Source organism: Alligator mississippiensis, chromosome 5 (assembly GCF_030867095.1).
Source record: "Alligator mississippiensis isolate rAllMis1 chromosome 5, rAllMis1, whole genome shotgun sequence".
NCBI classification, from domain to species: Eukaryota; Metazoa; Chordata; order Crocodylia; family Alligatoridae; genus Alligator; species Alligator mississippiensis.
The window spans coordinates 131,273,425-131,293,259 of record NC_081828.1 but is presented as its reverse complement, the minus strand read 5'-3'; the positions used below and the strand labels follow the sequence as shown (position 1 = coordinate 131,293,259).

The window sequence follows — 19,835 nt, the reverse complement described above, 5'->3', positions numbered from 1 at the left end:
GTGACGTGAAGAGGTGACAGCGGAGCGGCCGACACCAGGCGCCGTCACGGGAGTGTGATGTCACACGTCACTGGTTGACTGAGTCCCGCCCCAGCCGTGCTCGGTCCCAGAGACACCGGGTGGAACGAGTCCTGCCCCGCGGCTGCCCGAGGGACTACATTTCCCATAACTCCCTGCGCCTCCTCTCCTCCACTTCCGGGCACGCCGCCCGCAGTAGGAAGAGCGCACCCCCACCCCTTTGGGGCACGCAGAGCACTATGGGAGTTTTAGTTCCGCCCAAACTCTAGAACGCCCCGTAAGGGACGAGTGGGGCGGAAATATCCGCCCGCGCGCCGTTCGCTTCGGCCAATCAGCGGCTTCGGAACGCGGGGCACGCGAGTCTGGCGCAGTAGACCCGCCCCCTTCTGCCATGGCGCTGATGGCTGGCGTGATCCGGCGCCTGGATGAGGTAGTGGTGAACCGCATCGCGGCCGGCGAGGTCATCCAGCGCCCGGCCAACGCCATCAAGGAGATGGTCGAGAACTGGTAACGGCCGGACGTGGGCCCCACTTTTCCCCCACCCCTCCCCACCTGAGGCAGGATCAACCCCGTCCAGCCCATCCTCTCCCTCTCTGTGATACTGCCCTCCGCCCTGCCACAACGCAAGGACACCCGAACCCGCTGCAGATGGAGCAAGGGGACAACCTCCTCTTCCTCCTGAAGACTTTGTTAATACACCCTCAGGAGACCCTAGGTGGTCCCCGCTGCAGAGGAAGGGAAGCCCCCACAGTCCCTACCCATCTGAGCAGGGGGGGAATTCCTTTCTCACTGCAAATGCAGCCACGGATCGGTGACCCTGAGCGGAGGGGCAAGACTGTGCAGCTGGGAGCCTCTGCTTTGCCCCCAGCAGGAGCACTAACACAATCCTGTCCAAGTCAACACCTAGTGCTTCTGAGGAAGGCGTAAAAACACCCTGACACATGTGGCTGAACAGGGTGTGGGGGCAACAAGCAAAGCCCAGAAGCATGGGAAATACCCAGGGTAGACATAGGCTTAACTATGCCTGTATGTGGACAAATTGGAGAGTCCAGTGGAAGGCAAAGAAAATGGTTCAAGGGCTGGGGCACATATGAGGCGAGGCTGAGGGAACTGAGCTTGTTTAGTCTGGAGAAGAGAAGACAGAGGGGACATTTAATAGCAGCCTTCAACTACTTGAAGGGAGGTTCAAAAGAGGATGGAGCTGGACTGTTTTCAGTGGTGACAGATGTCAGAACAAGGAGCAATGGTCTCAAGTTGCAGCAAGAGAAGTTTAAGTTGGATATTAAGAAAAGCTCTCTCACTAGGAGGGCAGTAAAGCACTGGAACAGGCTACCCAGAGAGATGTTGGAATCTACATCCTTAGAAGTTTTTAAAACCTGAATTGACAAAGCCTTGGCTGGATGATCTAATTGGGGATGGTCCTGCTTTGAGCAGGGAGTTGGACTAGATGACCTCCTGAGGTCCTTTCCCACCTTAATTTTCTGTGATTCCAGATCATCTTCAACCAGCCTATGTAGGCAGCAAGTCCAGGAAGGCTGGGGTGCACCAGCCACTAAGGTACCACACAGTTGTTAGGCGTCTGTCCAAAGAATTGGCGCTCTCCTGGTAAAAAAACTAGGCTGGTACAAGCATTTTTTCTAGTTCTGGAGGAAATGTGCCCCCCCAGTTGATGCCTGGATGATCTCCTCCAGAGGTTTCTCTCATGAGAACAGATGCTTGGGTGCTGGGCCATGGCCCTCCCAGTTGGGTGTATGGGGAGGGAACAGAACAGCTCACTGCTGCTGCCTACCTCTGTCTGGCCCTGGAAACACAACACCTCTCCCTCCATCCTGGTCTGGTGTACAGGGGTGGCACGGTGCGGTGTGGCAGGGAAAGACTCTGTTTTCCAAACTGGGGTATCTCCAGTCTGGAGAAATGCAGGGTGTCTTTTCCTATGGGTCAATTCCTGCATGCCCCAGGAACAGGAGGACCAGAACAGCTGCTGCTCTTTATGCCTTATCCAGACCAGGATCATTCCAGTCTGGTGAAAGTGTGGGGAGAGGGGGTGGCTGTCGGCCAGATACCTGCACTGCTTCCCCCTCCAGAAAGATTTCTAATACTTCTAACATTTCTGAAATTTCTACTGCTAGAAAGGAATGCCAGTTCATAGCCTTGGTGGGGAAACTGGAAATTGGCCAGCTAATCTGTTGCTGTCTGTGGCACAGAGTCAGGTAGGAGTGGAAGGCCAAGCCCTACCACTGTCTAGCAGCTGTTGGAGCTTTCTAAAAGATTGCAGACATCACAGAGTAAGTTGTTTTGTCTTTCAGCATGTTTAGATGCTTGCTCTCCCAGGAGAAACTCTTCTGGGAGTGATTTAATCCTAGCTGTTCCCAGTTTATTTTTCTCCTGGAGTGGTCATTTTTACTCTGGGAGAAAAAGCCTGAACACCTGTACACTCATGGTTTCTCCTGGGAGAGCAGTGATACTCCTAGGAGAAATAGAATATCTGTTATTTATTATAATAGGAAAAACCAAGGTAGGGGCTGCATTCTCCCTGTGCCAGTAAAGATGCTAGTGCGATTGCAAACTAGATTTGATTGCAGAATTGTTGCTTACATGGGCTATGCCATAGCATCATCTTGGAGTTCTTCCTGTTCCAGAACTTGGAAGTTCTTTCTTTTCTCTGTGCAGTTTGGATGCCAAATCTACAAGCATCCAGGTGACTGTGAAAGAAGGAGGATTGAAACTGATTCAGGTCCAAGATAATGGGTGTGGAATTAGGGTAAGTCAGCTTAAAGTGGTACAGGTTGTTGTAGCACTCACTCTTATCTTGGGAATGATGATATTTTTCAACCTTAAAAGAATTGGAAATAAAAAACTAAGTATTAATATTTGTCTGTTTATTTTCCACATAGAAAGAAGATTTAGATATTGTATGCGAGAGATTCACTACAAGTAAATTACAGACATTTGAAGATCTAGCCAGTATTTCCACCTATGGGTTTAGGGGTGAGGTAAGTTGGTGATGGGAGTCCTTGAAAAAGCTCACTGGTTTCCACTTACCTTACCTATTAATATCTTATTTCTGAAATATTTTTTAAAAGATGGATTTCCTTATGAGAGTTGTATCTCGGTGCTGGCTAAAGTTGGTGAGGTGTTTGGAGTAGAGAGAGAGAGAAAGCACAGAGAAGAGTGATATCAAGAAGTATGTGTTAATTGGGGGAGAGGGATGAATGAGGGAGCAGATTAGTTTTGTGGGGATCACTCTTGTCCATCCTCTACTTACTGAAATGTGAGGACTGGGGAGCCGCCTGGTCTTCTCTTTGAATAGATGGAGCAGTTTGTGTAGAGAAGGGCAAAAAGAGGGGGCTGCATGATTAAGACTGAAGATATGGAGGAAGTAGAGAGGATTCTAGGACCAGTAGCATTGTAGCTGATACACTTGCTGAGCTCAGGGGAAGAAGGCACATACACAGGGTGTCAGAGGGCCTACGGGACAGCTGGTTTTGGGTTACAGAGCTGTATGCAGGGAAGTCTTTGGGAGTTTGAAACTCTTATTACCTTGGAAAGTTCCTTTGCTGTTGTGGCAAAATGGGGCTTCAGGTAGTACAAACTTGACCCCTTTAAAATTGCCTATAGCATATGTATAGGATATACTTGCATTCAGTGTAAGACTAAAACAAAACTGAGGAAATATACAACATGAAGCTGTTTTTATTACCTTGATAAAATACATTACTAAAAAGTTTCAGTGTGTTTTAACGCAGTTAAAAGTTTATGTGCAAAGTAAGATAAAATAACATTTTGCAACACGTTTTTTGAGATCTCATTTTAAGCTCTGACAGTTATAGGAACTGAGATTGAGCAGCTGCCTGGTGTGCTCTTTCTGTCTTTCAGCTGTGAGAAGTTCCAGGCAAATCAGGCTTTCTCTGTTGGGCTAACTTAACATCACTTTTTTTTAGATCCACTTTATGCACAATCCACTTTATGTAAACAACTTCAAAGGAAATATTTGCCTTTTGCAAAACTGGCTGCAAAACTAATTGGCCATCTTTTAAAATAAGTTACGTCCCTTCTAATCACTTGATTTTAATTAGCTTTTCCTGATTCATAGATTATTTCAGCCTTTTGAAAGGCTTTTATTTCAGCCTTTTGATGAGGCTTAACTCTACATGTTCCAATTTCACAAAAAGTTAATAAAAAGTGATTTTAAAAAGCAGTAACAGATAAGGAGCCTCCTGTCATTAATTCATGTAAACATGTATGTTTCAAAAGGTATAGCTCGATATTGGAAGAGGAGAACAGGTAGGAATGCATTGTACACTTTTTCTTTATTAATGTAGTAAGAAAACTTGACATTATTTCATTTCAAGTAATACCAGGAATTTCCAGTCTTGTTCCTCCCTTCTTTTAAAGAGAAGTCTTTCTTTGAGAACTTAGAGAGGTGATTGAGAGTTTTTTCAGTTCTTACTGAAATTATAATCTTAAAGAGGTTTTTTTCCACATAGTATATGTTAAAGTACCTGCTTACTTAACCACAAAATGTAGGTTTAAATAGCTGTGAAATTAATTTCCTTCCTAATCAGTCAGTGGTGGCAGATAACAGAACAAGGAGCAATGGTCTCAAGTTGCAGCAAAGGAAGTTTTAGGTTAGATATTAGGAAAAACTTTCTCACAAGGAGAGTAGTAAAGCAGTGGAACAAGTTACCCAGAGAGGTGGTGGAATCTCCATCCTTAGAAGTTTTTAAGACCTTGGCAAAGTCTTGAATGGGATGATCTAGCTAGGGATAGTCCTGCTTTGAGCAGTGGGGGTTGGACTGGATGACCTCCTGAGGTCCCTTCCAACCCTAGTTTTCTATGGGTGCATCCACACATGCAAGCACGTGCGCTTGCAGCAGCTAAAATAGAAGCGGTGCAAGTTTGAGCTGGGGCTTTTTTCCTCAGTGCACGTGCTCGGACATGCACTTTGTTGTGGAGCAAATTGTGCCACTTGGGGCAAAATAACCCTGCCTGGCTCCTCCCGGATCTGCAGCCATGGGGAGCTAGAGCCCGGGGCCAGCACCTGTACTGTCTCCAGCAGTATAAAAAGCTGCCCTGTGCTGACCCTATCTGTACAAAAAGCTGCCCTGGCAAGCAGCTCAGGGCTATTCGCTCTCATGAGCTTCTGGGGCCCAGCCACTTGGTACCTGGGGACACTGCCCCTTGTGCCAGCTGGACTGCTGCAGCATCATCTCAAATCCATTTTTAAAAATACCCGAAAATCCATGTTCTTCCACAATTAAAACAAAAGACCACTCTACACGCACCCACCCCCCCCCCCCCCCGAGAGAAAGAGATGGCAATCAGTTGGGCAATGCTTTATTGGTATATTTACAATGTTAACGCAGTGTGGAAGCCTACCAGTGTCTCTATCATCATGATAAAATAAATTCTGAACACCTATATGTGTTGATGTGTACTTTTGATTTTCTTCGCACATGATGGGTGTGTGATGGGGGATGTGGTGTTTGCAGGAAGGGGGTGGGAAGGGGTGTGGGGGAAGGCGGATGGGTGTATGTGGAGGGATGTGGGTTGGTGTGTGGGTAGGTGTGGGGTGATTGCTGAAGGGACTGTGTGTCGGGGGGACCTTGTGGGGGGGGCTGCTGAGGAGAGGTGGGTCCCCTGGCCCCCACAGGGTTTGCCCCCCCCCCCCCCCACAGGGTCCCAGGCACCCTGGAGGGCCACAGCCGCCCCCCCGCCCAGGGTCCCAGGCACCCTGCCTAGGGCCCATAACTTACCTTTAGCAGCAGCAGCGGGAGTGCTCTAAGCCATGGCGACAGGACCCGGTGCGGCACGCAGGGACAGCACTCCGGGCCCTGCCGGCCCTGGAGCCTCTCTACCGCCCGGCCAGACGGAGTCATGGTGGCAGGACCCAGCAGGAGCAGCCCCAGGGCCAGCAGGACCTGTCTGGGCGCGGTGCATGGTCCCTGCGCGCTGCACCGGGTCTTGCGGCCATGGGCCCAACCCGGCCGGGTGGCAGAGGGACCCCAAGGGCGGCAGGACCCGGCTGGGTGGTGATCGGGGGGATCTGGGGGGCTGGTGGGGGGAGGGGCTGGGCAGGGCAGAGATCAGGGGGGCTGGGGGATCAGGTGGGGCCGGCAGGGGTCCTCCCCATGGTCCCCTCCTCTAGCCCCCCGACCCCTTACTCACCAGCACTGGAGCCCTGGTGCTAAACATGTGGCCTGGCCAGCCACACGTTTCAGCACCAGAGCAAGGGGCCAACCACAGAGGCGCTCTGGCAGCCAGAGCATCCCCCTGAAGGACCCAGCCTCTGGTTGCCTTGCTGCCCCGCTTTTTTTTGCTTCGGTTTTTTAGACCCCTGGTTATGGTCTAATTTTCTCCCCGCACTGCAGACTTGCAGCGCAGGGAACATTTTTTCAATCCTGCACGTGCCTCCTGCCCTGCATCAAAAGGGTTTGAGGCGGGGCAAGAGGCACGTGTGTGCTCGTCTGGACGCAACCTGTGATTCTATGGTTCTGATTCATGTATTTGGAATCTGTGATGTCAGAGTAATAGTAAAGTTACAGGTAGTTATAGAGAGTTCCAGGAAAAATATGAGACCTGGATTTGTAATATAAAAAGTTATAGGAGAGAAACTTCATTGACTAGGCATGAGGAGAAAGAGAAAACCTCTAAGGCTTGTTTTAACCAGAAAGAGAGGAGGGACAGTCATAACAACTTCACAGGTCACTTTTTAGTTGCACTGTTTATTGAACTACTCGGAATATCAGAAATAACCATCACACTTTAATTCATGCTGTATAATTAACTGGTTTACTAATTCTGTGTGCATAAAGGCACTGTAAGAGTTCAGGTCATTTTTTTTTTGTTTGGTTGGTTTTGGGGGTTTTTTTGGGGGGGGGGAAGGCTAAGCATTTACATATTCATTAAAAAAAAAAATCAAGAAGCTAAAACTGATTCCTGAATGGAGTATTTTAAAAGCATAGATGGTATAAACCAAGAGACTGTCACGTCCTTAATCATACCCAGTTCAGAATTTTGTTTCAGTATTTTCCTATCCAGCGTCTGTTAAATTTGACATTTGCCACTTTTAAGCAATTAACACCAATTACTTGCAAGTATGAACTATCTGCATTTTAGTGGTAATTAGTTATTGAACTACTATAGATACATTCATTCAAAAATAGATATTTCTTTGAAAAAGCTTGGTAAAGATTTTTTTTTATCTCACTAGGCTCTGGCTAGCATAAGTCATGTTGCCCATGTTACTGTAACAACTAAAACTGCTGATGCAAAGTGTGCATACAGGTATGGTATATGTATTCACTCTATAAGTTGTGTGCATTTATAATGATCTTAGCTATTGTATGCCCTATTTCTTAGTGATTAGTAGCATGGATGTTATCTTGTATTCCCTAACCTCACAAAAGGAATGGCTGGAAAAGGAAGTATGAATTCCCATAGTTCATGATGGGAAGGGGCATGTAGGTTACAACAGAATGGGTACAAAGATGAAATGGGAGAATAATGTAAAAGAGGCGTCAGGGTACAAACTGTAGAAGTTACATAGATAATTGAAATGGAGAGCAGGAGGTAGGGAAAGCATAGAGTTAGGTAGGTGAAGATTGAGTGTGATTTACTGCAGACTGTAAAAGCAAATACATATTTAGTTCATGCAATGAACTGTTGCTTAAGTCTTCAAAGATGAATGATCCTTCTAAAGGGAATTTTTTATTAGCAAGTCTAAGCTAAATTTTCTTGTTCGCTGTCCAAATTCAGAGAGAATCCTGCCTGCAGGGCTGCCTTTTGATGCTTTCCATTATGAGTAACTGAAAACAGGATCTTTTAACTTTGCCAGACTTTAGCTGTTTTTATGAGAATAAGATTTAGAGGAAATAATAATTGGTTTGTATTTATGTAAAATACCCCCCCCCCCCCCCAAAAAAAAAAAAAAATCTGGCCTCATTTCTTTGAAGGACTCTGGTTGCTGTGGAGTAGGAACCAGAAATTCTGATCCTTTTGCCATCCCTGTGAAAATCTGCATAAATGCAGCCTCGTCTTTTAATTCGTTAGGTTGAGTTGGCTTTTTGTTCATTCCCAATTTCTGCTTGGGTTGTGTTGCTTTTCCTAACTGCTCTAAGTATCTGACACCTATTTATTTTGTTTTCTGTTCAGAGCCAACTATTGTGATGGGAAATTGAAAGCTCCTCCAAAGCCTTGTGCTGGAAACCAGGGGACTCAGATCACGGTAGATTAGTTGTCTCTTTGGTTGATTTTACAAGTGTTGTATATTGTAAATTGGGACATTTTAAACATTTTACAACATCGTGGATTTTCTGTGTAATCTTTCCAAAAATGGCAGTTATGTGGTGCTTTTTTCTCTTCTTTTAGATGATAATACTGTATCATGATGTGATAGCAACATTTTGTATTTGGACTTTTCAGATTGTCTTTGGGGAGATAGGCCTACCTCTTATTTAAAAATGTGGTGCTGAATTGCCTCAAACTTAACACTGTTTTTCAAACCAAATGCCAGGACACCAATCCTAACTAAAGGAATTTTAGATTTAATATATAAACGTTAAATCTAAAATGTCAATGAACCTAATAACACAATGAGGAAGCACTTGCTACTACTAACAGCAAAACAGGAAACATAATTTAATGATGTTTCTGCCTCTAGGACTTTATCAGAACATATTTTACTCATTTCATTAAACCATCAAACATCTTATTACTCCATTTATCCTAAACTAACAGAAAATGTACTAGTTCTTGTAATTATTTACTTTTATTATACTAAACTACATTGTAACAAGGGAGCACATCTAGTTTGTTAACAGCAAAATAAGGATTTTTTTACCTGAGAATATCTCTCTTAGCATAGTTTCCACCAAAGATTAAATACTAAGAACAAAACATTAATTTTTGTTCCTGTAAAAAATGGTTATCATTATTTCTGATATTTTAGTATCCCTCCTTAGAATGGCATTGTGTTATATGAAATTAAGAATAACACTCAGGGCAAACTAAGCAGGTAGTGAGTCGAGAACACAGACTGTGTTTAAATTAAAATGTGCCCAGGCTCCTTAGAGTGATTCATATGAACTGTTTAATTAATCTTAATTTCATATGTGATTTTAAATAGTGACCTTTTTCTCTGCAGGTTGAAGATCTTTTTTATAATGTAAATACAAGGAGGAAAGCTTTAAAAAATCCAAGTGAAGAATATGGAAAAATATTAGAAGTTGTTAGCAGGTAAACTACTGTAACATATGGCTTCAGTTTGTTTTGTCTTCTCTGTTGGGGTCTTTTTAAATATTAGTTTAGGACAGTATCAGTTTATAGCCAAATATCACTGGCTCAATAAATTAGATTTCCAGAATAAGGGAAACAATATGCATTGTTTCCATAACGTTTTCAGGTTGTTGTCATACTGACGCACATATTTTGGACCAAATTGTGAGTACTTGCTTGAGCTGACTCCTAATGATGACCCCATTCAGTCAATGACCTCATTTATAACTTGCTGAATCAAGGAGTCCTTGCTTAGTTTCCACTTTGACCTCATTCATTTGGTAGACTGAATGAGGTCAAAATGGTAACTAAGCAAGGACTCCTTGATTCGGCAAGTTATAAATTAGCTGGTATTCTCCCCTTCTGTAGAAATAATTAATCCCAGTCATGGTGATTATTGTGGCCAAGTTAGCCAGTCTCCTTCTCTTTTTCCTAGAAACTGGTGGTTGACTTTGTGGTACTAAAGATATTACTCGGTATGGTTGAGGTTTTACTGTTGCCCATGCCCAGCTTTAGCTTCTGTTACAGAATTGAATTGACAAGATCCATATGGTTTGTTTAGAAAAAAATGAAATCATTTGATTTCCAGTACTTGGAGATCTCCAAGATGGTCCTCAAATTTCATGTGGTCTGGAGTAGGCCAGATAATTACTAGCAAATTGTTAGAATTTCTTATGACTGCTCCTTACATGAAATGCAACTTGAACCATGTTGTTGTGTCACAAAAAATTATTTGGTCATTATTCTACTGACTTATCAGTGTGGTGGGGACAACTTCATACTTTCTCATATTGAGCCTTTATTTACTTTTCAGGTATGCCATCCACAACTCGGGCATCAGTTTTTCAGTTAAAAAGGTGTGTAAAAAGTTTTGTAATTTCATGTACTTATAAAGAGAAAGCCTTTTATTATTATTAATAATAGGGAATAGTCAGTGAAGTCTTTCATACAAAAAAAACAAACTTCACATATTGCAGTGTATTTTCATGCATTCTAGACATGCGATATGTGAAAAATTACCTGTCTCACTCTCCAGTCTTGTAATTTGCCCAGACTGTCTCATGTTCCCCTATTTTGCCACCACTCATTCACATGTAGTTTACACTTGGAAGCTTTATGCTTATAATAACAACATGCTTCTAATGTAGAATTAGTTTATAGCATAAAATGTGTTGAACCACTGAAATAAATGATAGAGGCAAAAATGCTGCTTCTTTTTTGCCAATATAACTGTCTGCACTAGTCCTTTTGCTGGCATAGAAATATCGCCAAAAGTCATGCCCCTAACTGCACTAACTATGCTGGCAAAAAGTCTAGTGTTAATGTATTCTTGCTGCTTAAATACGTACAGATTCTTGAAGAAGAAAAAAATAGACAAAACAAAAATTCAGTTTGAAAAAACATACATTTTTCCCAAAGAGCATAAAACATCTTTCTAATTATTGTTACTTAATGGACTTTTAAGTGGTAAGGCACAATCATAAACAGTGATTCTGATTTTCTGTTTCCTTCTATTTTAGCAAGGTGATACAGTGGCAGATGTTAGAACCCTGTCAAATGCTACAACCGTGGACAATATTCGGTCTGTCTTTGGAAATGCTGTTAGCCGGTATGTTAACTATAAAAATATATGTGCATGTTTGAAATGTTATAACCCTGGTTGTTTGTGTTGAGAGAGGAAGTCTCTGTGATGCTCGGGGTGCTATTTTGTCATTTTACTGTGCAAAATTAATGACATTGTTGAATCAGCTCAATATACCAGTTAAAATAAAATAACTTATTGTCTTCCAAATTACCCATGAAGACTTCAACAGTAAATAAGTTAATTCAACTTTATAGTAGACTTCCTGAAATTTCTGTGAGAGTGGGGAAGAGAATGATGTTCATAATATACTGTCCCCAACCCCACAGAAGTTCTTTCATTTGTCAGAGACAGGAAGGGCATTTGTCACATAAGGTATCTTTTCCCAACACTTAGAAAAGGAGCTGTCCACAAATTAAGAGAATTTTCTACATCCTGATTACAAGGTCCTGACTCCCTTTGACGCTGGTGTCACTTTTAATATTTCCTCCCCTGAACCTCACTTACTGGATTTCTTAGTTTCCTGGAAATGTGCTTTCCTGAAATCTGAAATCTATCTTCTTTTGTATGGTGACAATGAATTTGGGTCTACTGTTATTAAATAAATCCACAAAAAAAGAGGTTTAGAAACATACCCTTCCCTAGAAAATCTTATTTGCAGTTGTAGGAAGAATCTCTTCTCATAAGTTTAACTTGAGAGAATTCATAGAACAGGTTTCCAGAATCCTTTGCTGCCAATTCTTTTGGACTGTTGCCACTGATAGAAAGGTAAGTTTGATTCTGCTAATAAAATTGGAAGTTACAGCTAAGGAACTGAGCTGACTTCACTTACAACACACTTCATATATTTCTAGCAGAAGCAGAAAAAAATGAGACATTAATGTTCAAGGATACATTGTTCAGTACGGTTTATATTTCCCATTATGGAGTTATGTATTCTCTAGGAGTACAAATGATTGCAACTTTATTCTTTTCATATATGTTTCTCAGCTTCATGAAACCGGTGGTCCTATTCACATAACCTAACATGTAGAAAAAGGCATGTAGGCCCCAAAATATTGAGTGTTAAATCTAAGTTAGTTCTAAATGAGAACTACATTTATATCATTTTCTTACTCCAGATTCTTCTAGGATAAAATTTTAAATAATTATCACTTGGGACCTTTTTATACTGAATGTAGAAAGTGTAACTCTTTGCTAGGAAACTACAGTAATAAATTATTTAAGCCTAATAGGATTTCCTTAGCCACTGTAGGTGGTGCCTAGTTGGGCTGAAAGTATTTTACAGACTAATAGAGTTAGGTTCTGTTCGCCTTTTGCAGAGAAGGTTCTTAAACACTGTCAGGTTTTTGACATCCTCCTACCCCTAAATGTTGAAACCTTGTTGAAAATGTACTTGGCCATTTGTTCAGAAACAACTCATCCCTGGATCAGTGGAACCAAAGATAAATTTTGAAGTCTTGATCACTGTGTTAGTGATACCTGTCTTTGTTAATGCCACTGATGTAACAACCATTTCTAGAGAGATAGTATAATAGATATGTAATGTTAATATTTTTCTTAAAGTGTTGTAGATAATATTTTTATGCTTTTTTAAAATGGTACGTTACTAGTTTGACTTCTAACTTTAGGCTTGTGAATAGAAAACAAGCAAACTTATTCATACAATGATGTAATAGTTTTTATTACCAACAAAGAATTTTTAATTTCCTATCTGTGATGCAAATAAAATGCCTAGTGGTACATTTCCAATAGCAAGTACTATAATCCTGAACTATCACTAAAATCTTTCTGTAGCATTGCATGCCCTTATGTATTCCATTTCTTTGTAACATTGCTACAGAGAACTCATAGAAGTGGGTTGTGAAGATACAAGGCTGGCCTTTAAAATGAAAGGCTATATAACGAATGCCAACTATTCTGTGAAGAAATGCATATTTTTGCTCTTCATAAATCGTAAGTAAAAAAGAAATGCGCATACTTTGTAAAGACTTCTGGTTTTTTTTTTTCAAAGTATTTAGCAGAACAGCATGTTTCTTTCTAGAGAGAAGCAGAATTGCACCATAAACACAAATCCTTTCAAAATCTACACTAAATACTTCTGATTCCCATTTCCATGCTCACCTGCAGATCTTGCTTAATGTTTCTGCAGTGTGAATCGTATTTTGTGTTCTGAATGTTGTAGCTTAGCTAGGGACAGGGCCAGATTAACACAATTAGGGGCATTGCCATGCCATGGTATAGGGTCCTCTGTGGTGGTGCCGTCCCACATGCCATGGCATAGGGCCTCTTTCTTCTGGGTTGATAGCATGGTCTTTTCCCTTAGGGGCAGAAATAGTTCTGTCTTCTGTAACCCAGAGAGAAGACAGCAGCAACAGCCAGACTTCCAAATATTTACCCCAAAATAGGAGTTTATCTAGAGGACAGGTGAACAAGTGGACCTGCAGTACTCTTCTCCCCAAGTCACTCAGAGTTCTCTGTGTTACAGTGTGTTAAGTTAAAAAGACACCGATACATATGATAGTTTGTCTCTTCGGAAAGCCTGAAACAGTTATGTTGTGAAGTTTTTCTTCCACCTATAAACTGAATCAGTTTTAAATTTGGGTACGCATGCTTGATTCCAGGAACTGGGGCCTTACATGCAGATTTATACCACTGTGATCCAGCCCTCACCAGAACAGGGCACTGTTGCTATTCCTGTTTCTACCACAGACTTGATGTGGTAGAAACAGGAATTTAACAGGAGTTTAACCAACAGGCATGTTGGTTAAACTCAACAGTGCTGTACATCAGTTCATCCATCTGTAAAGGAATACAACAATAGCTAGTTAATTGGAGTGTTAGGAGGCTGACTATAAAGTGCTTTAAGCTCTTTTAAAAGTGCTCTAATTTAGCTGCAAGGAAGAATTCCAGATCCCCACAGGCTACAAAAGGTGAGTTACAAGCTAACGAGTATCTTGTACAAGGTTTTAAACATACCTTGATTTGATATACAGAGCAAGAAAAAGGGGTGCATATATATGCCCTGAAATATTGCCCTGAAAAATTGGCAAGTAGGCACAAGAGCATGGTGCCTAGTGCATGAGAATTAGAAAGTGAAACTGAGCCCTGACAGTGCTAAGTAATGAATAAGCAGTCTGACTTTAAATGTAAAAGTTATTTAAATATTAAAGGTAGTGCTTCTAATATAGGTAAATGCAACTGTATTAGAAGAAAAATATAGTGCAAGGGAAATTACTTCAGAATTGTGTGTAGCTGTAAAGCATGGAGGTCTGGCTTCAGAGAATGGTTTTGCACCGTACATTGTATTGAAGTGGTGCTGTTTGCTTTACATGATTTGTCCTTGTTCTTTCCAGATCGATTGGTAGAATCCACTGCTTTGCGGAAAGCCATAGAAACTGTATATGCTGCTTATTTGCCAAAGGGCACTCATCCGTTCTTGTATTTAAGGTGAGCTAATTAAATACGTTTTAATCTTTAATGCCTTCCCTGTAGGGCTAGTCACAGTGAGTGGCAGCTAGAAAATGGCTTTCGTTTACATTTCGCTTCAGGTACCAGGATTTAGGTAGTGTCTTTTAAAACACTAAAAGAAGAGCCTGTTTGGTTTTTTTCAGAAGTATTGAACACCTACTCCAGTTGCAGTCATTTGGATTTATGGGAGGGATTTCATGAAACATTTGTGAAATGTGGCCCACTATAGGTTAGCACAGCAGGTCACAAAAGGATACTCATTTGTTTGGACCTAAATCCCATATCTGTCTTTCTCTACTCTGGCTTATATTCCATCCCAAAAGATTTTTGTTAACTACTGTTAGTCTTCATTGATATGCCAGGATAAAACCGGATTAACGTAATTAGTTGTAGAAGGTAAAAATATGTTAGAATAAATACCTGACAAACTAGAAGCTGTCATCTGGATGACTGGAGAATTGGAAGCAGACGTAACTTTTTTTTCTTTCAATAATATTTTGAAACATTGATTTTTATGCATTGTGTTTTAATGATAAAGCAGATATTTCAGTCTTATACAACAGCATTGAACTGGAGCCCTGCATGACGGTATCGCTAAATGATGAAAAATCACGCATGTCCAATATTGGGAGACAATGGACATAGTCACCTGTGGAACATTTGAATAGTGATAGGGATTTCTAAAAATAGTTATGTAAATATTTCACATAAAAATTAGTTTCATTAGGCCTCTGGCAGATATTATATTATGTAATTAACATCTTAATCACATGATACATATAATAACTGCCACACATGCAAATTTATGGAGGCACAAAATGGCAGACTAGCCATAAAGATGTTTCACATTAAACATCTTTGTGGCTGGTTTGTACCCCACTTTAAATTGAATGTGTGGCATGCGTCCCAGACCTGGGGCTGCTTCCTTCCTGCCCAATTCTGCAGATTAGCTAATTATCAGGATTGGGTAGGGGACAGCCACCAGGGTCTAGGACACAACTGCCCTATGCCTGAACCTGCCAGTCACCAGGGTGCAGGGAACCTGGCACTGGGGGCCTGGACTCCAATGCTGGGCTTCCTGCACATTGACTATCTGGGATCTGAGGAATTTTATCCCCAATCCCCAAAACTGCACATCCTGCCATGTACATCTGGTATGGTTGGATGCACCATTACTGGGATCAGGCAAAAATACCTCAGATTCTCATCATGAATTAAATTAACATCTGCCAGGGGCCTTAGAGGTTTATGCAAAGGCCAGTGAAATCAATGGAAAGGCTCCTACTGATTTCAGTGGGCTGTGGGTCACATTCCTTAGTAAGTATTCTGTCTAAAGCATCAAAACAACACACAATGCTTGACTAGCAGCTTTTTGGGGCCACCTTGGCTGCACTGGGTAGAGTTATGACCTCAGTTGTGACAAAGTTTGTGACCCGGATTCATGTATGCTTCACCATTAGTGGAGTGTTTTTAAGTTAGTTCTCTTTAAAATGTCTTGCAGCCTAGAAATAGCCCCTCAGAATGTGGATGTGAATGTGCACCCTACAAAGCATGAAGTTCACTTTCTTCATGAAGATAGTATCCTAGAACATGTGCAGCACCATATAGAGAGCAAGTTACTGGGCTCTAACTCTTCAAGGATGTACTTCACACAGGTGAGAATACAGAGGTAGTATGTATTCTACATAAAGTTTGAATCTAATCTAGGTGATACTTGTATTATTCACCTTTTGAGAAGTATTGTTGATTGAAGAGGTGAGAATGTCAATACTTGGGTATTAAACGATTGTTAACTTAAAATATAGTTAATTTTGGGGAAATGAATTGAAGTATTCTTTCTATCTCATTCCCATGAATTCACTTTTCAATGCATAGTTTTACATCTATGCTTCCTTCATATTTTGTTGGGGTTTTATTTGTTCTGTCTAAATGAAGACGTAAACTCCTAGGGAAAGTATTTCAGCAAAGTGCTGTTGTATGCTGTCAAACTGACCAGAAATGTTTTTTTGAATCTCTTGTGGTCAGTGATTTTGGTGTTACAAATAACAGAGTTTGAAACAGAAGAGTAATTTCTAAAGGGATTTTGTGTCTTACCAGTGCTTAATTTTTGCAGTAGATTTAGTAAATCAATGGCTTTTTTATGAAGCAATTAATTAGATAGTAACTAAATTAAACCAGTAGAATATATAGGTAGTATTAGGCAAATAAGTTAATATGATCTTCTTTTTTTTGTTGTGTATTTTTAGTTTCAAAATATTTTTATTTTAAATGCATAGAAAATATATGTATATAACATAACAGACATACACATATGCAGTGTTTTTGGGTTGAAGATTTGTCAATAGGTAAGACCAGCTATAACAGGTAGGTGAAATATGGCCCGTGAGACAGATCCGACCCATGGGTGGTGCCCACTAATTGATAGGATCTGGCCCATGGCTGCCCCCACAGCGCTTCGCCTAGGACTGAGCCCCACACTGCCCAGGGCAGCCTATTCTTTGCTTCCATCTGCCTGCGCCCAGGGCTAGGTGGTCTCTGGGCTAAGCTCCCTGGGGCATGGAGGCCTGTCCTGCCTTTGGCAGCAGCAGCCAGAGACCACTCGGCCCTGGGCTGCCCTTCCCTCCAGCCCTGGCCAGTGTACACAGCTTCCTGGATGGGCTTGCTCCCAGTGTGGTTGCAGCTGCTCTAGTGTTGTTCAGCTTCCCCTCGTGTGTCCAGCAGCTCCTCCTCCTTCTGCCCCTGCTGCAGTGCTCTGGTGGCTTCTGCCCCAGCATGCAGGGCTGCTGCTCTCACCTGCCTTCCACCCACTTGCTGCGCCCCCCCCGCCCCCCCTGGGTGCAATGAACAGCCACCTGCAATCAGCCAAGTGGAAGATGGTTGGGAGCTGGAGCTGGAGTCCCATGCATTGGGGCAGTAGCTGCCTGGCTGAAGCTTTCCCCCCTGCCCAGAGCAGCACAGCAGGGCAGAAGGCAGAGGCGGATTAACACATGGGCCTGTAGGGCCGTTGCCAATCAGGGGCTCCCTGGGTACCTGGGTTTCCTCAGGAAATGGTGGGTTTCCCCTTGCAGGCAGGCAGCATTCTAGCTTGCAAGGGGTCCTTCCTGCTTGGGGCTGCCAGGAGCAAGATGCATGGGGCTTACAGCCACATGCATGTGTGCGGCTGCATGTGTGCACATGGCCAGGAAAACAGCTGGGCAGCATGGAGAGCAGCTCCCTGCAGGTAGGTCTATGGAGGGGGAGGGGCATGGGGGCGCAGATAGAGGCCCTCATATTGAGGGAGGGAGTGAGGCAGGGGCTGGGGGCACTGCCCAGCCAAGGCAGTGCATGGGGGCCAGGGCGGGGAGTGGGACGGAGCCACGGGCAGCACATCCAGGGAGGAGAGGGGGCAGCTCCTTGCTGCCATGCTCACCCCCTCCCCCCCCCAACGCAGGCAGGGGGGACTGTGCACCCCCCCCCCCCCCATATTTGTGTATGGGGCAGATGTGGGCTGTTCACTATGGACTTGGGGCTGTCCACTCTGCTGTCTTTCCCTCGGGCCCCATGGTGGCCACAGCCCCCTGCTTACCTGGTACCAATTGGGGCGGTGAGTTGTGCCTCCTGCTGCCAGGTGGGCAGGGGCCGTGCAGTTGACATGGGGCCCCTGGGGCAAGTGCAGCAGAGTGGAAAGCTTTGAGCCCACAGGGGGCAGCCTGCATCCACCCTCACCCTGCTCAGCTCTGCTCTGGCTGTGGCTGGGAGTTGCAGGGAAGCAGGGAAGAGAGGTGGGCATGTGCCACCCCACTCCCAGCCCAGCCAGGTCCATTTAGCCTCCCCCGTGGGGTATGGAAGCCTGCTCTGCCCTTGGTGGCAGCGGCAGCAGCACCAAGAGGAGAAGGGGCCCCTCCCTCTGCTCCTGGGGCCTGGCTGCAAGGGAGAAGTGGTCCAGTTTCTCCAGTTTATAGTTCTGTGGCCCTGCCCTGGGCAGAAGGAGAAGTGGGGGGAGCCTAGGGGGGGGCAGCCTAGCTCAGAGACCACTCAGCCCTGGGCAGGCAGGAAGGCTCACACCATCCCTCTCAGCCCTCCTGGGCAGGCTCAGGCAGCTGCCCCTTGGCACTTCTACATGTGCTCCATGGGTGGGAGTAGCAGCCCTTTAAGTAGAGCGGCTCTGAGAGCCACTGTAATTAAAGTGCTGCAGTGTCTCATGTATCGGTGTCCCCACACTAAAAATGGTGGTGGCGGTGCTTAAAAATAGCGGTGGGGGCACTTGAAATAAAGCTTGTCAATTGTGCTTTAGTTTAAGTGCCAGGATGCTGATACATGTGACACAGGAGGCTCCTGTAGTGCGCCAAGAAAAAGTTTAAGTCAGTAATTTAAAATGCCTTGCATTATTACTAAATGTCAGTTATCAGATTGGCACTGGCAGATAGGGTTGGTTAATCAGCTATCAGTATTGGCAAAGAAAATCTTTATCGGTGCACCCCCTAATAAATAACGTTATATATTAATATGTAGGATATTAATGACAAAATACAATTCCCAAGTGTTTATAATTACATTAATTTTTTTACTATTGCTGTAGACTGGCAAACTGTAAGAGGCATGCATAAAAAAAGATACAAGACTGATGCACACGCGTATGTGCTGTGCATTATGCATGTGCATAACGCTCATTCCAATATGCGAATGAATTGCTATGTGATTGGTCTGACGTGTGTGAATAGTGCAGCTGAATTCACAGACAACTGTGAATTTGTATTTGTGTACAAAACACACAGTATGGAACGGTGTTACTTAAGCGGGAGTGCTAAGAGAAAATTGGAGCAAGCAAAGGCAGTTAAAGATGCTTTTTTGCTTCAAAAGATACCAACAACTGTTCATTATCTCAAGGAGAGAGAGAGAAACACGAAACAGCTGACTGCGAAGACTGCAGCACTGGTTCGGCAGACAGTGCTTCTGACAACATAGGCCTTCAGCGTGAGGATGAAGCAGCAGACCACGAACTGCGGGAAACAAATAAACCAGGACCAAGTTATTCAGGCAAAAGAAATGCCACTGAAGCAGGTCAATTTAGCAACAATCCTGCATTGTGGAGCAACATTGATGACAGTTTCAGGACGTCTTGGATTGCTAAGGGTTCAGCTGCTCGTCAAAATAAAAATGTAGAAAAATTCTCTGCTTCTGCTCGGGTGATTGGAGGGAAGATGCATATGCTGCCTGAAGATCTGTTTTCTTGTTGGCTGCCCAGTGGTGAATCTGTTACGGGTGACTAGCTTATTCATTCACTGTCTATTGGAAATGTCTATGTCTACTGCTTTCCCTGCAAACTTCTTTCTACCGAAGTGCATGCATTTAGTGAAGGATTCAATGACTGGAAGCACCCTGAACGCCTATGGGAACATGAGAGAAACCTGGAACATCAGGACTGTATGCCGGCATGGATACACTGTGCTAAGGCAATAGGTACAGTAGATGCAGCTCTAAGACAGCAGTTTCAATCAGTGTCACTACT

At 43.4% G+C, this 19,835-nt stretch overlaps 1 protein-coding gene across 1 annotated transcript in view; it reads left to right on the top strand.

The window, feature by feature from the left end:
- Positions 1-301: 301 nt before the first annotated feature.
- MLH1 (mutL homolog 1) overlaps positions 302-19,835 on the top strand; it is a 29,290-nt gene continuing 9,756 nt past the window's right edge. The window contains exons 1-11 of the mRNA XM_006271413.4: positions 302-525; positions 2,689-2,779; positions 2,913-3,011; positions 7,232-7,305; positions 8,173-8,245; positions 9,164-9,255; positions 10,109-10,151; positions 10,815-10,903; positions 12,720-12,832; positions 14,233-14,326; positions 15,849-16,002. Of these exons, the coding sequence (XP_006271475.1) occupies positions 410-525; positions 2,689-2,779; positions 2,913-3,011; positions 7,232-7,305; positions 8,173-8,245; positions 9,164-9,255; positions 10,109-10,151; positions 10,815-10,903; positions 12,720-12,832; positions 14,233-14,326; positions 15,849-16,002 (1,038 nt within the window). The 5' untranslated portion in view covers positions 302-409. The remainder of the gene's footprint in view (positions 526-2,688; positions 2,780-2,912; positions 3,012-7,231; positions 7,306-8,172; positions 8,246-9,163; positions 9,256-10,108; positions 10,152-10,814; positions 10,904-12,719; positions 12,833-14,232; positions 14,327-15,848; positions 16,003-19,835) is intronic.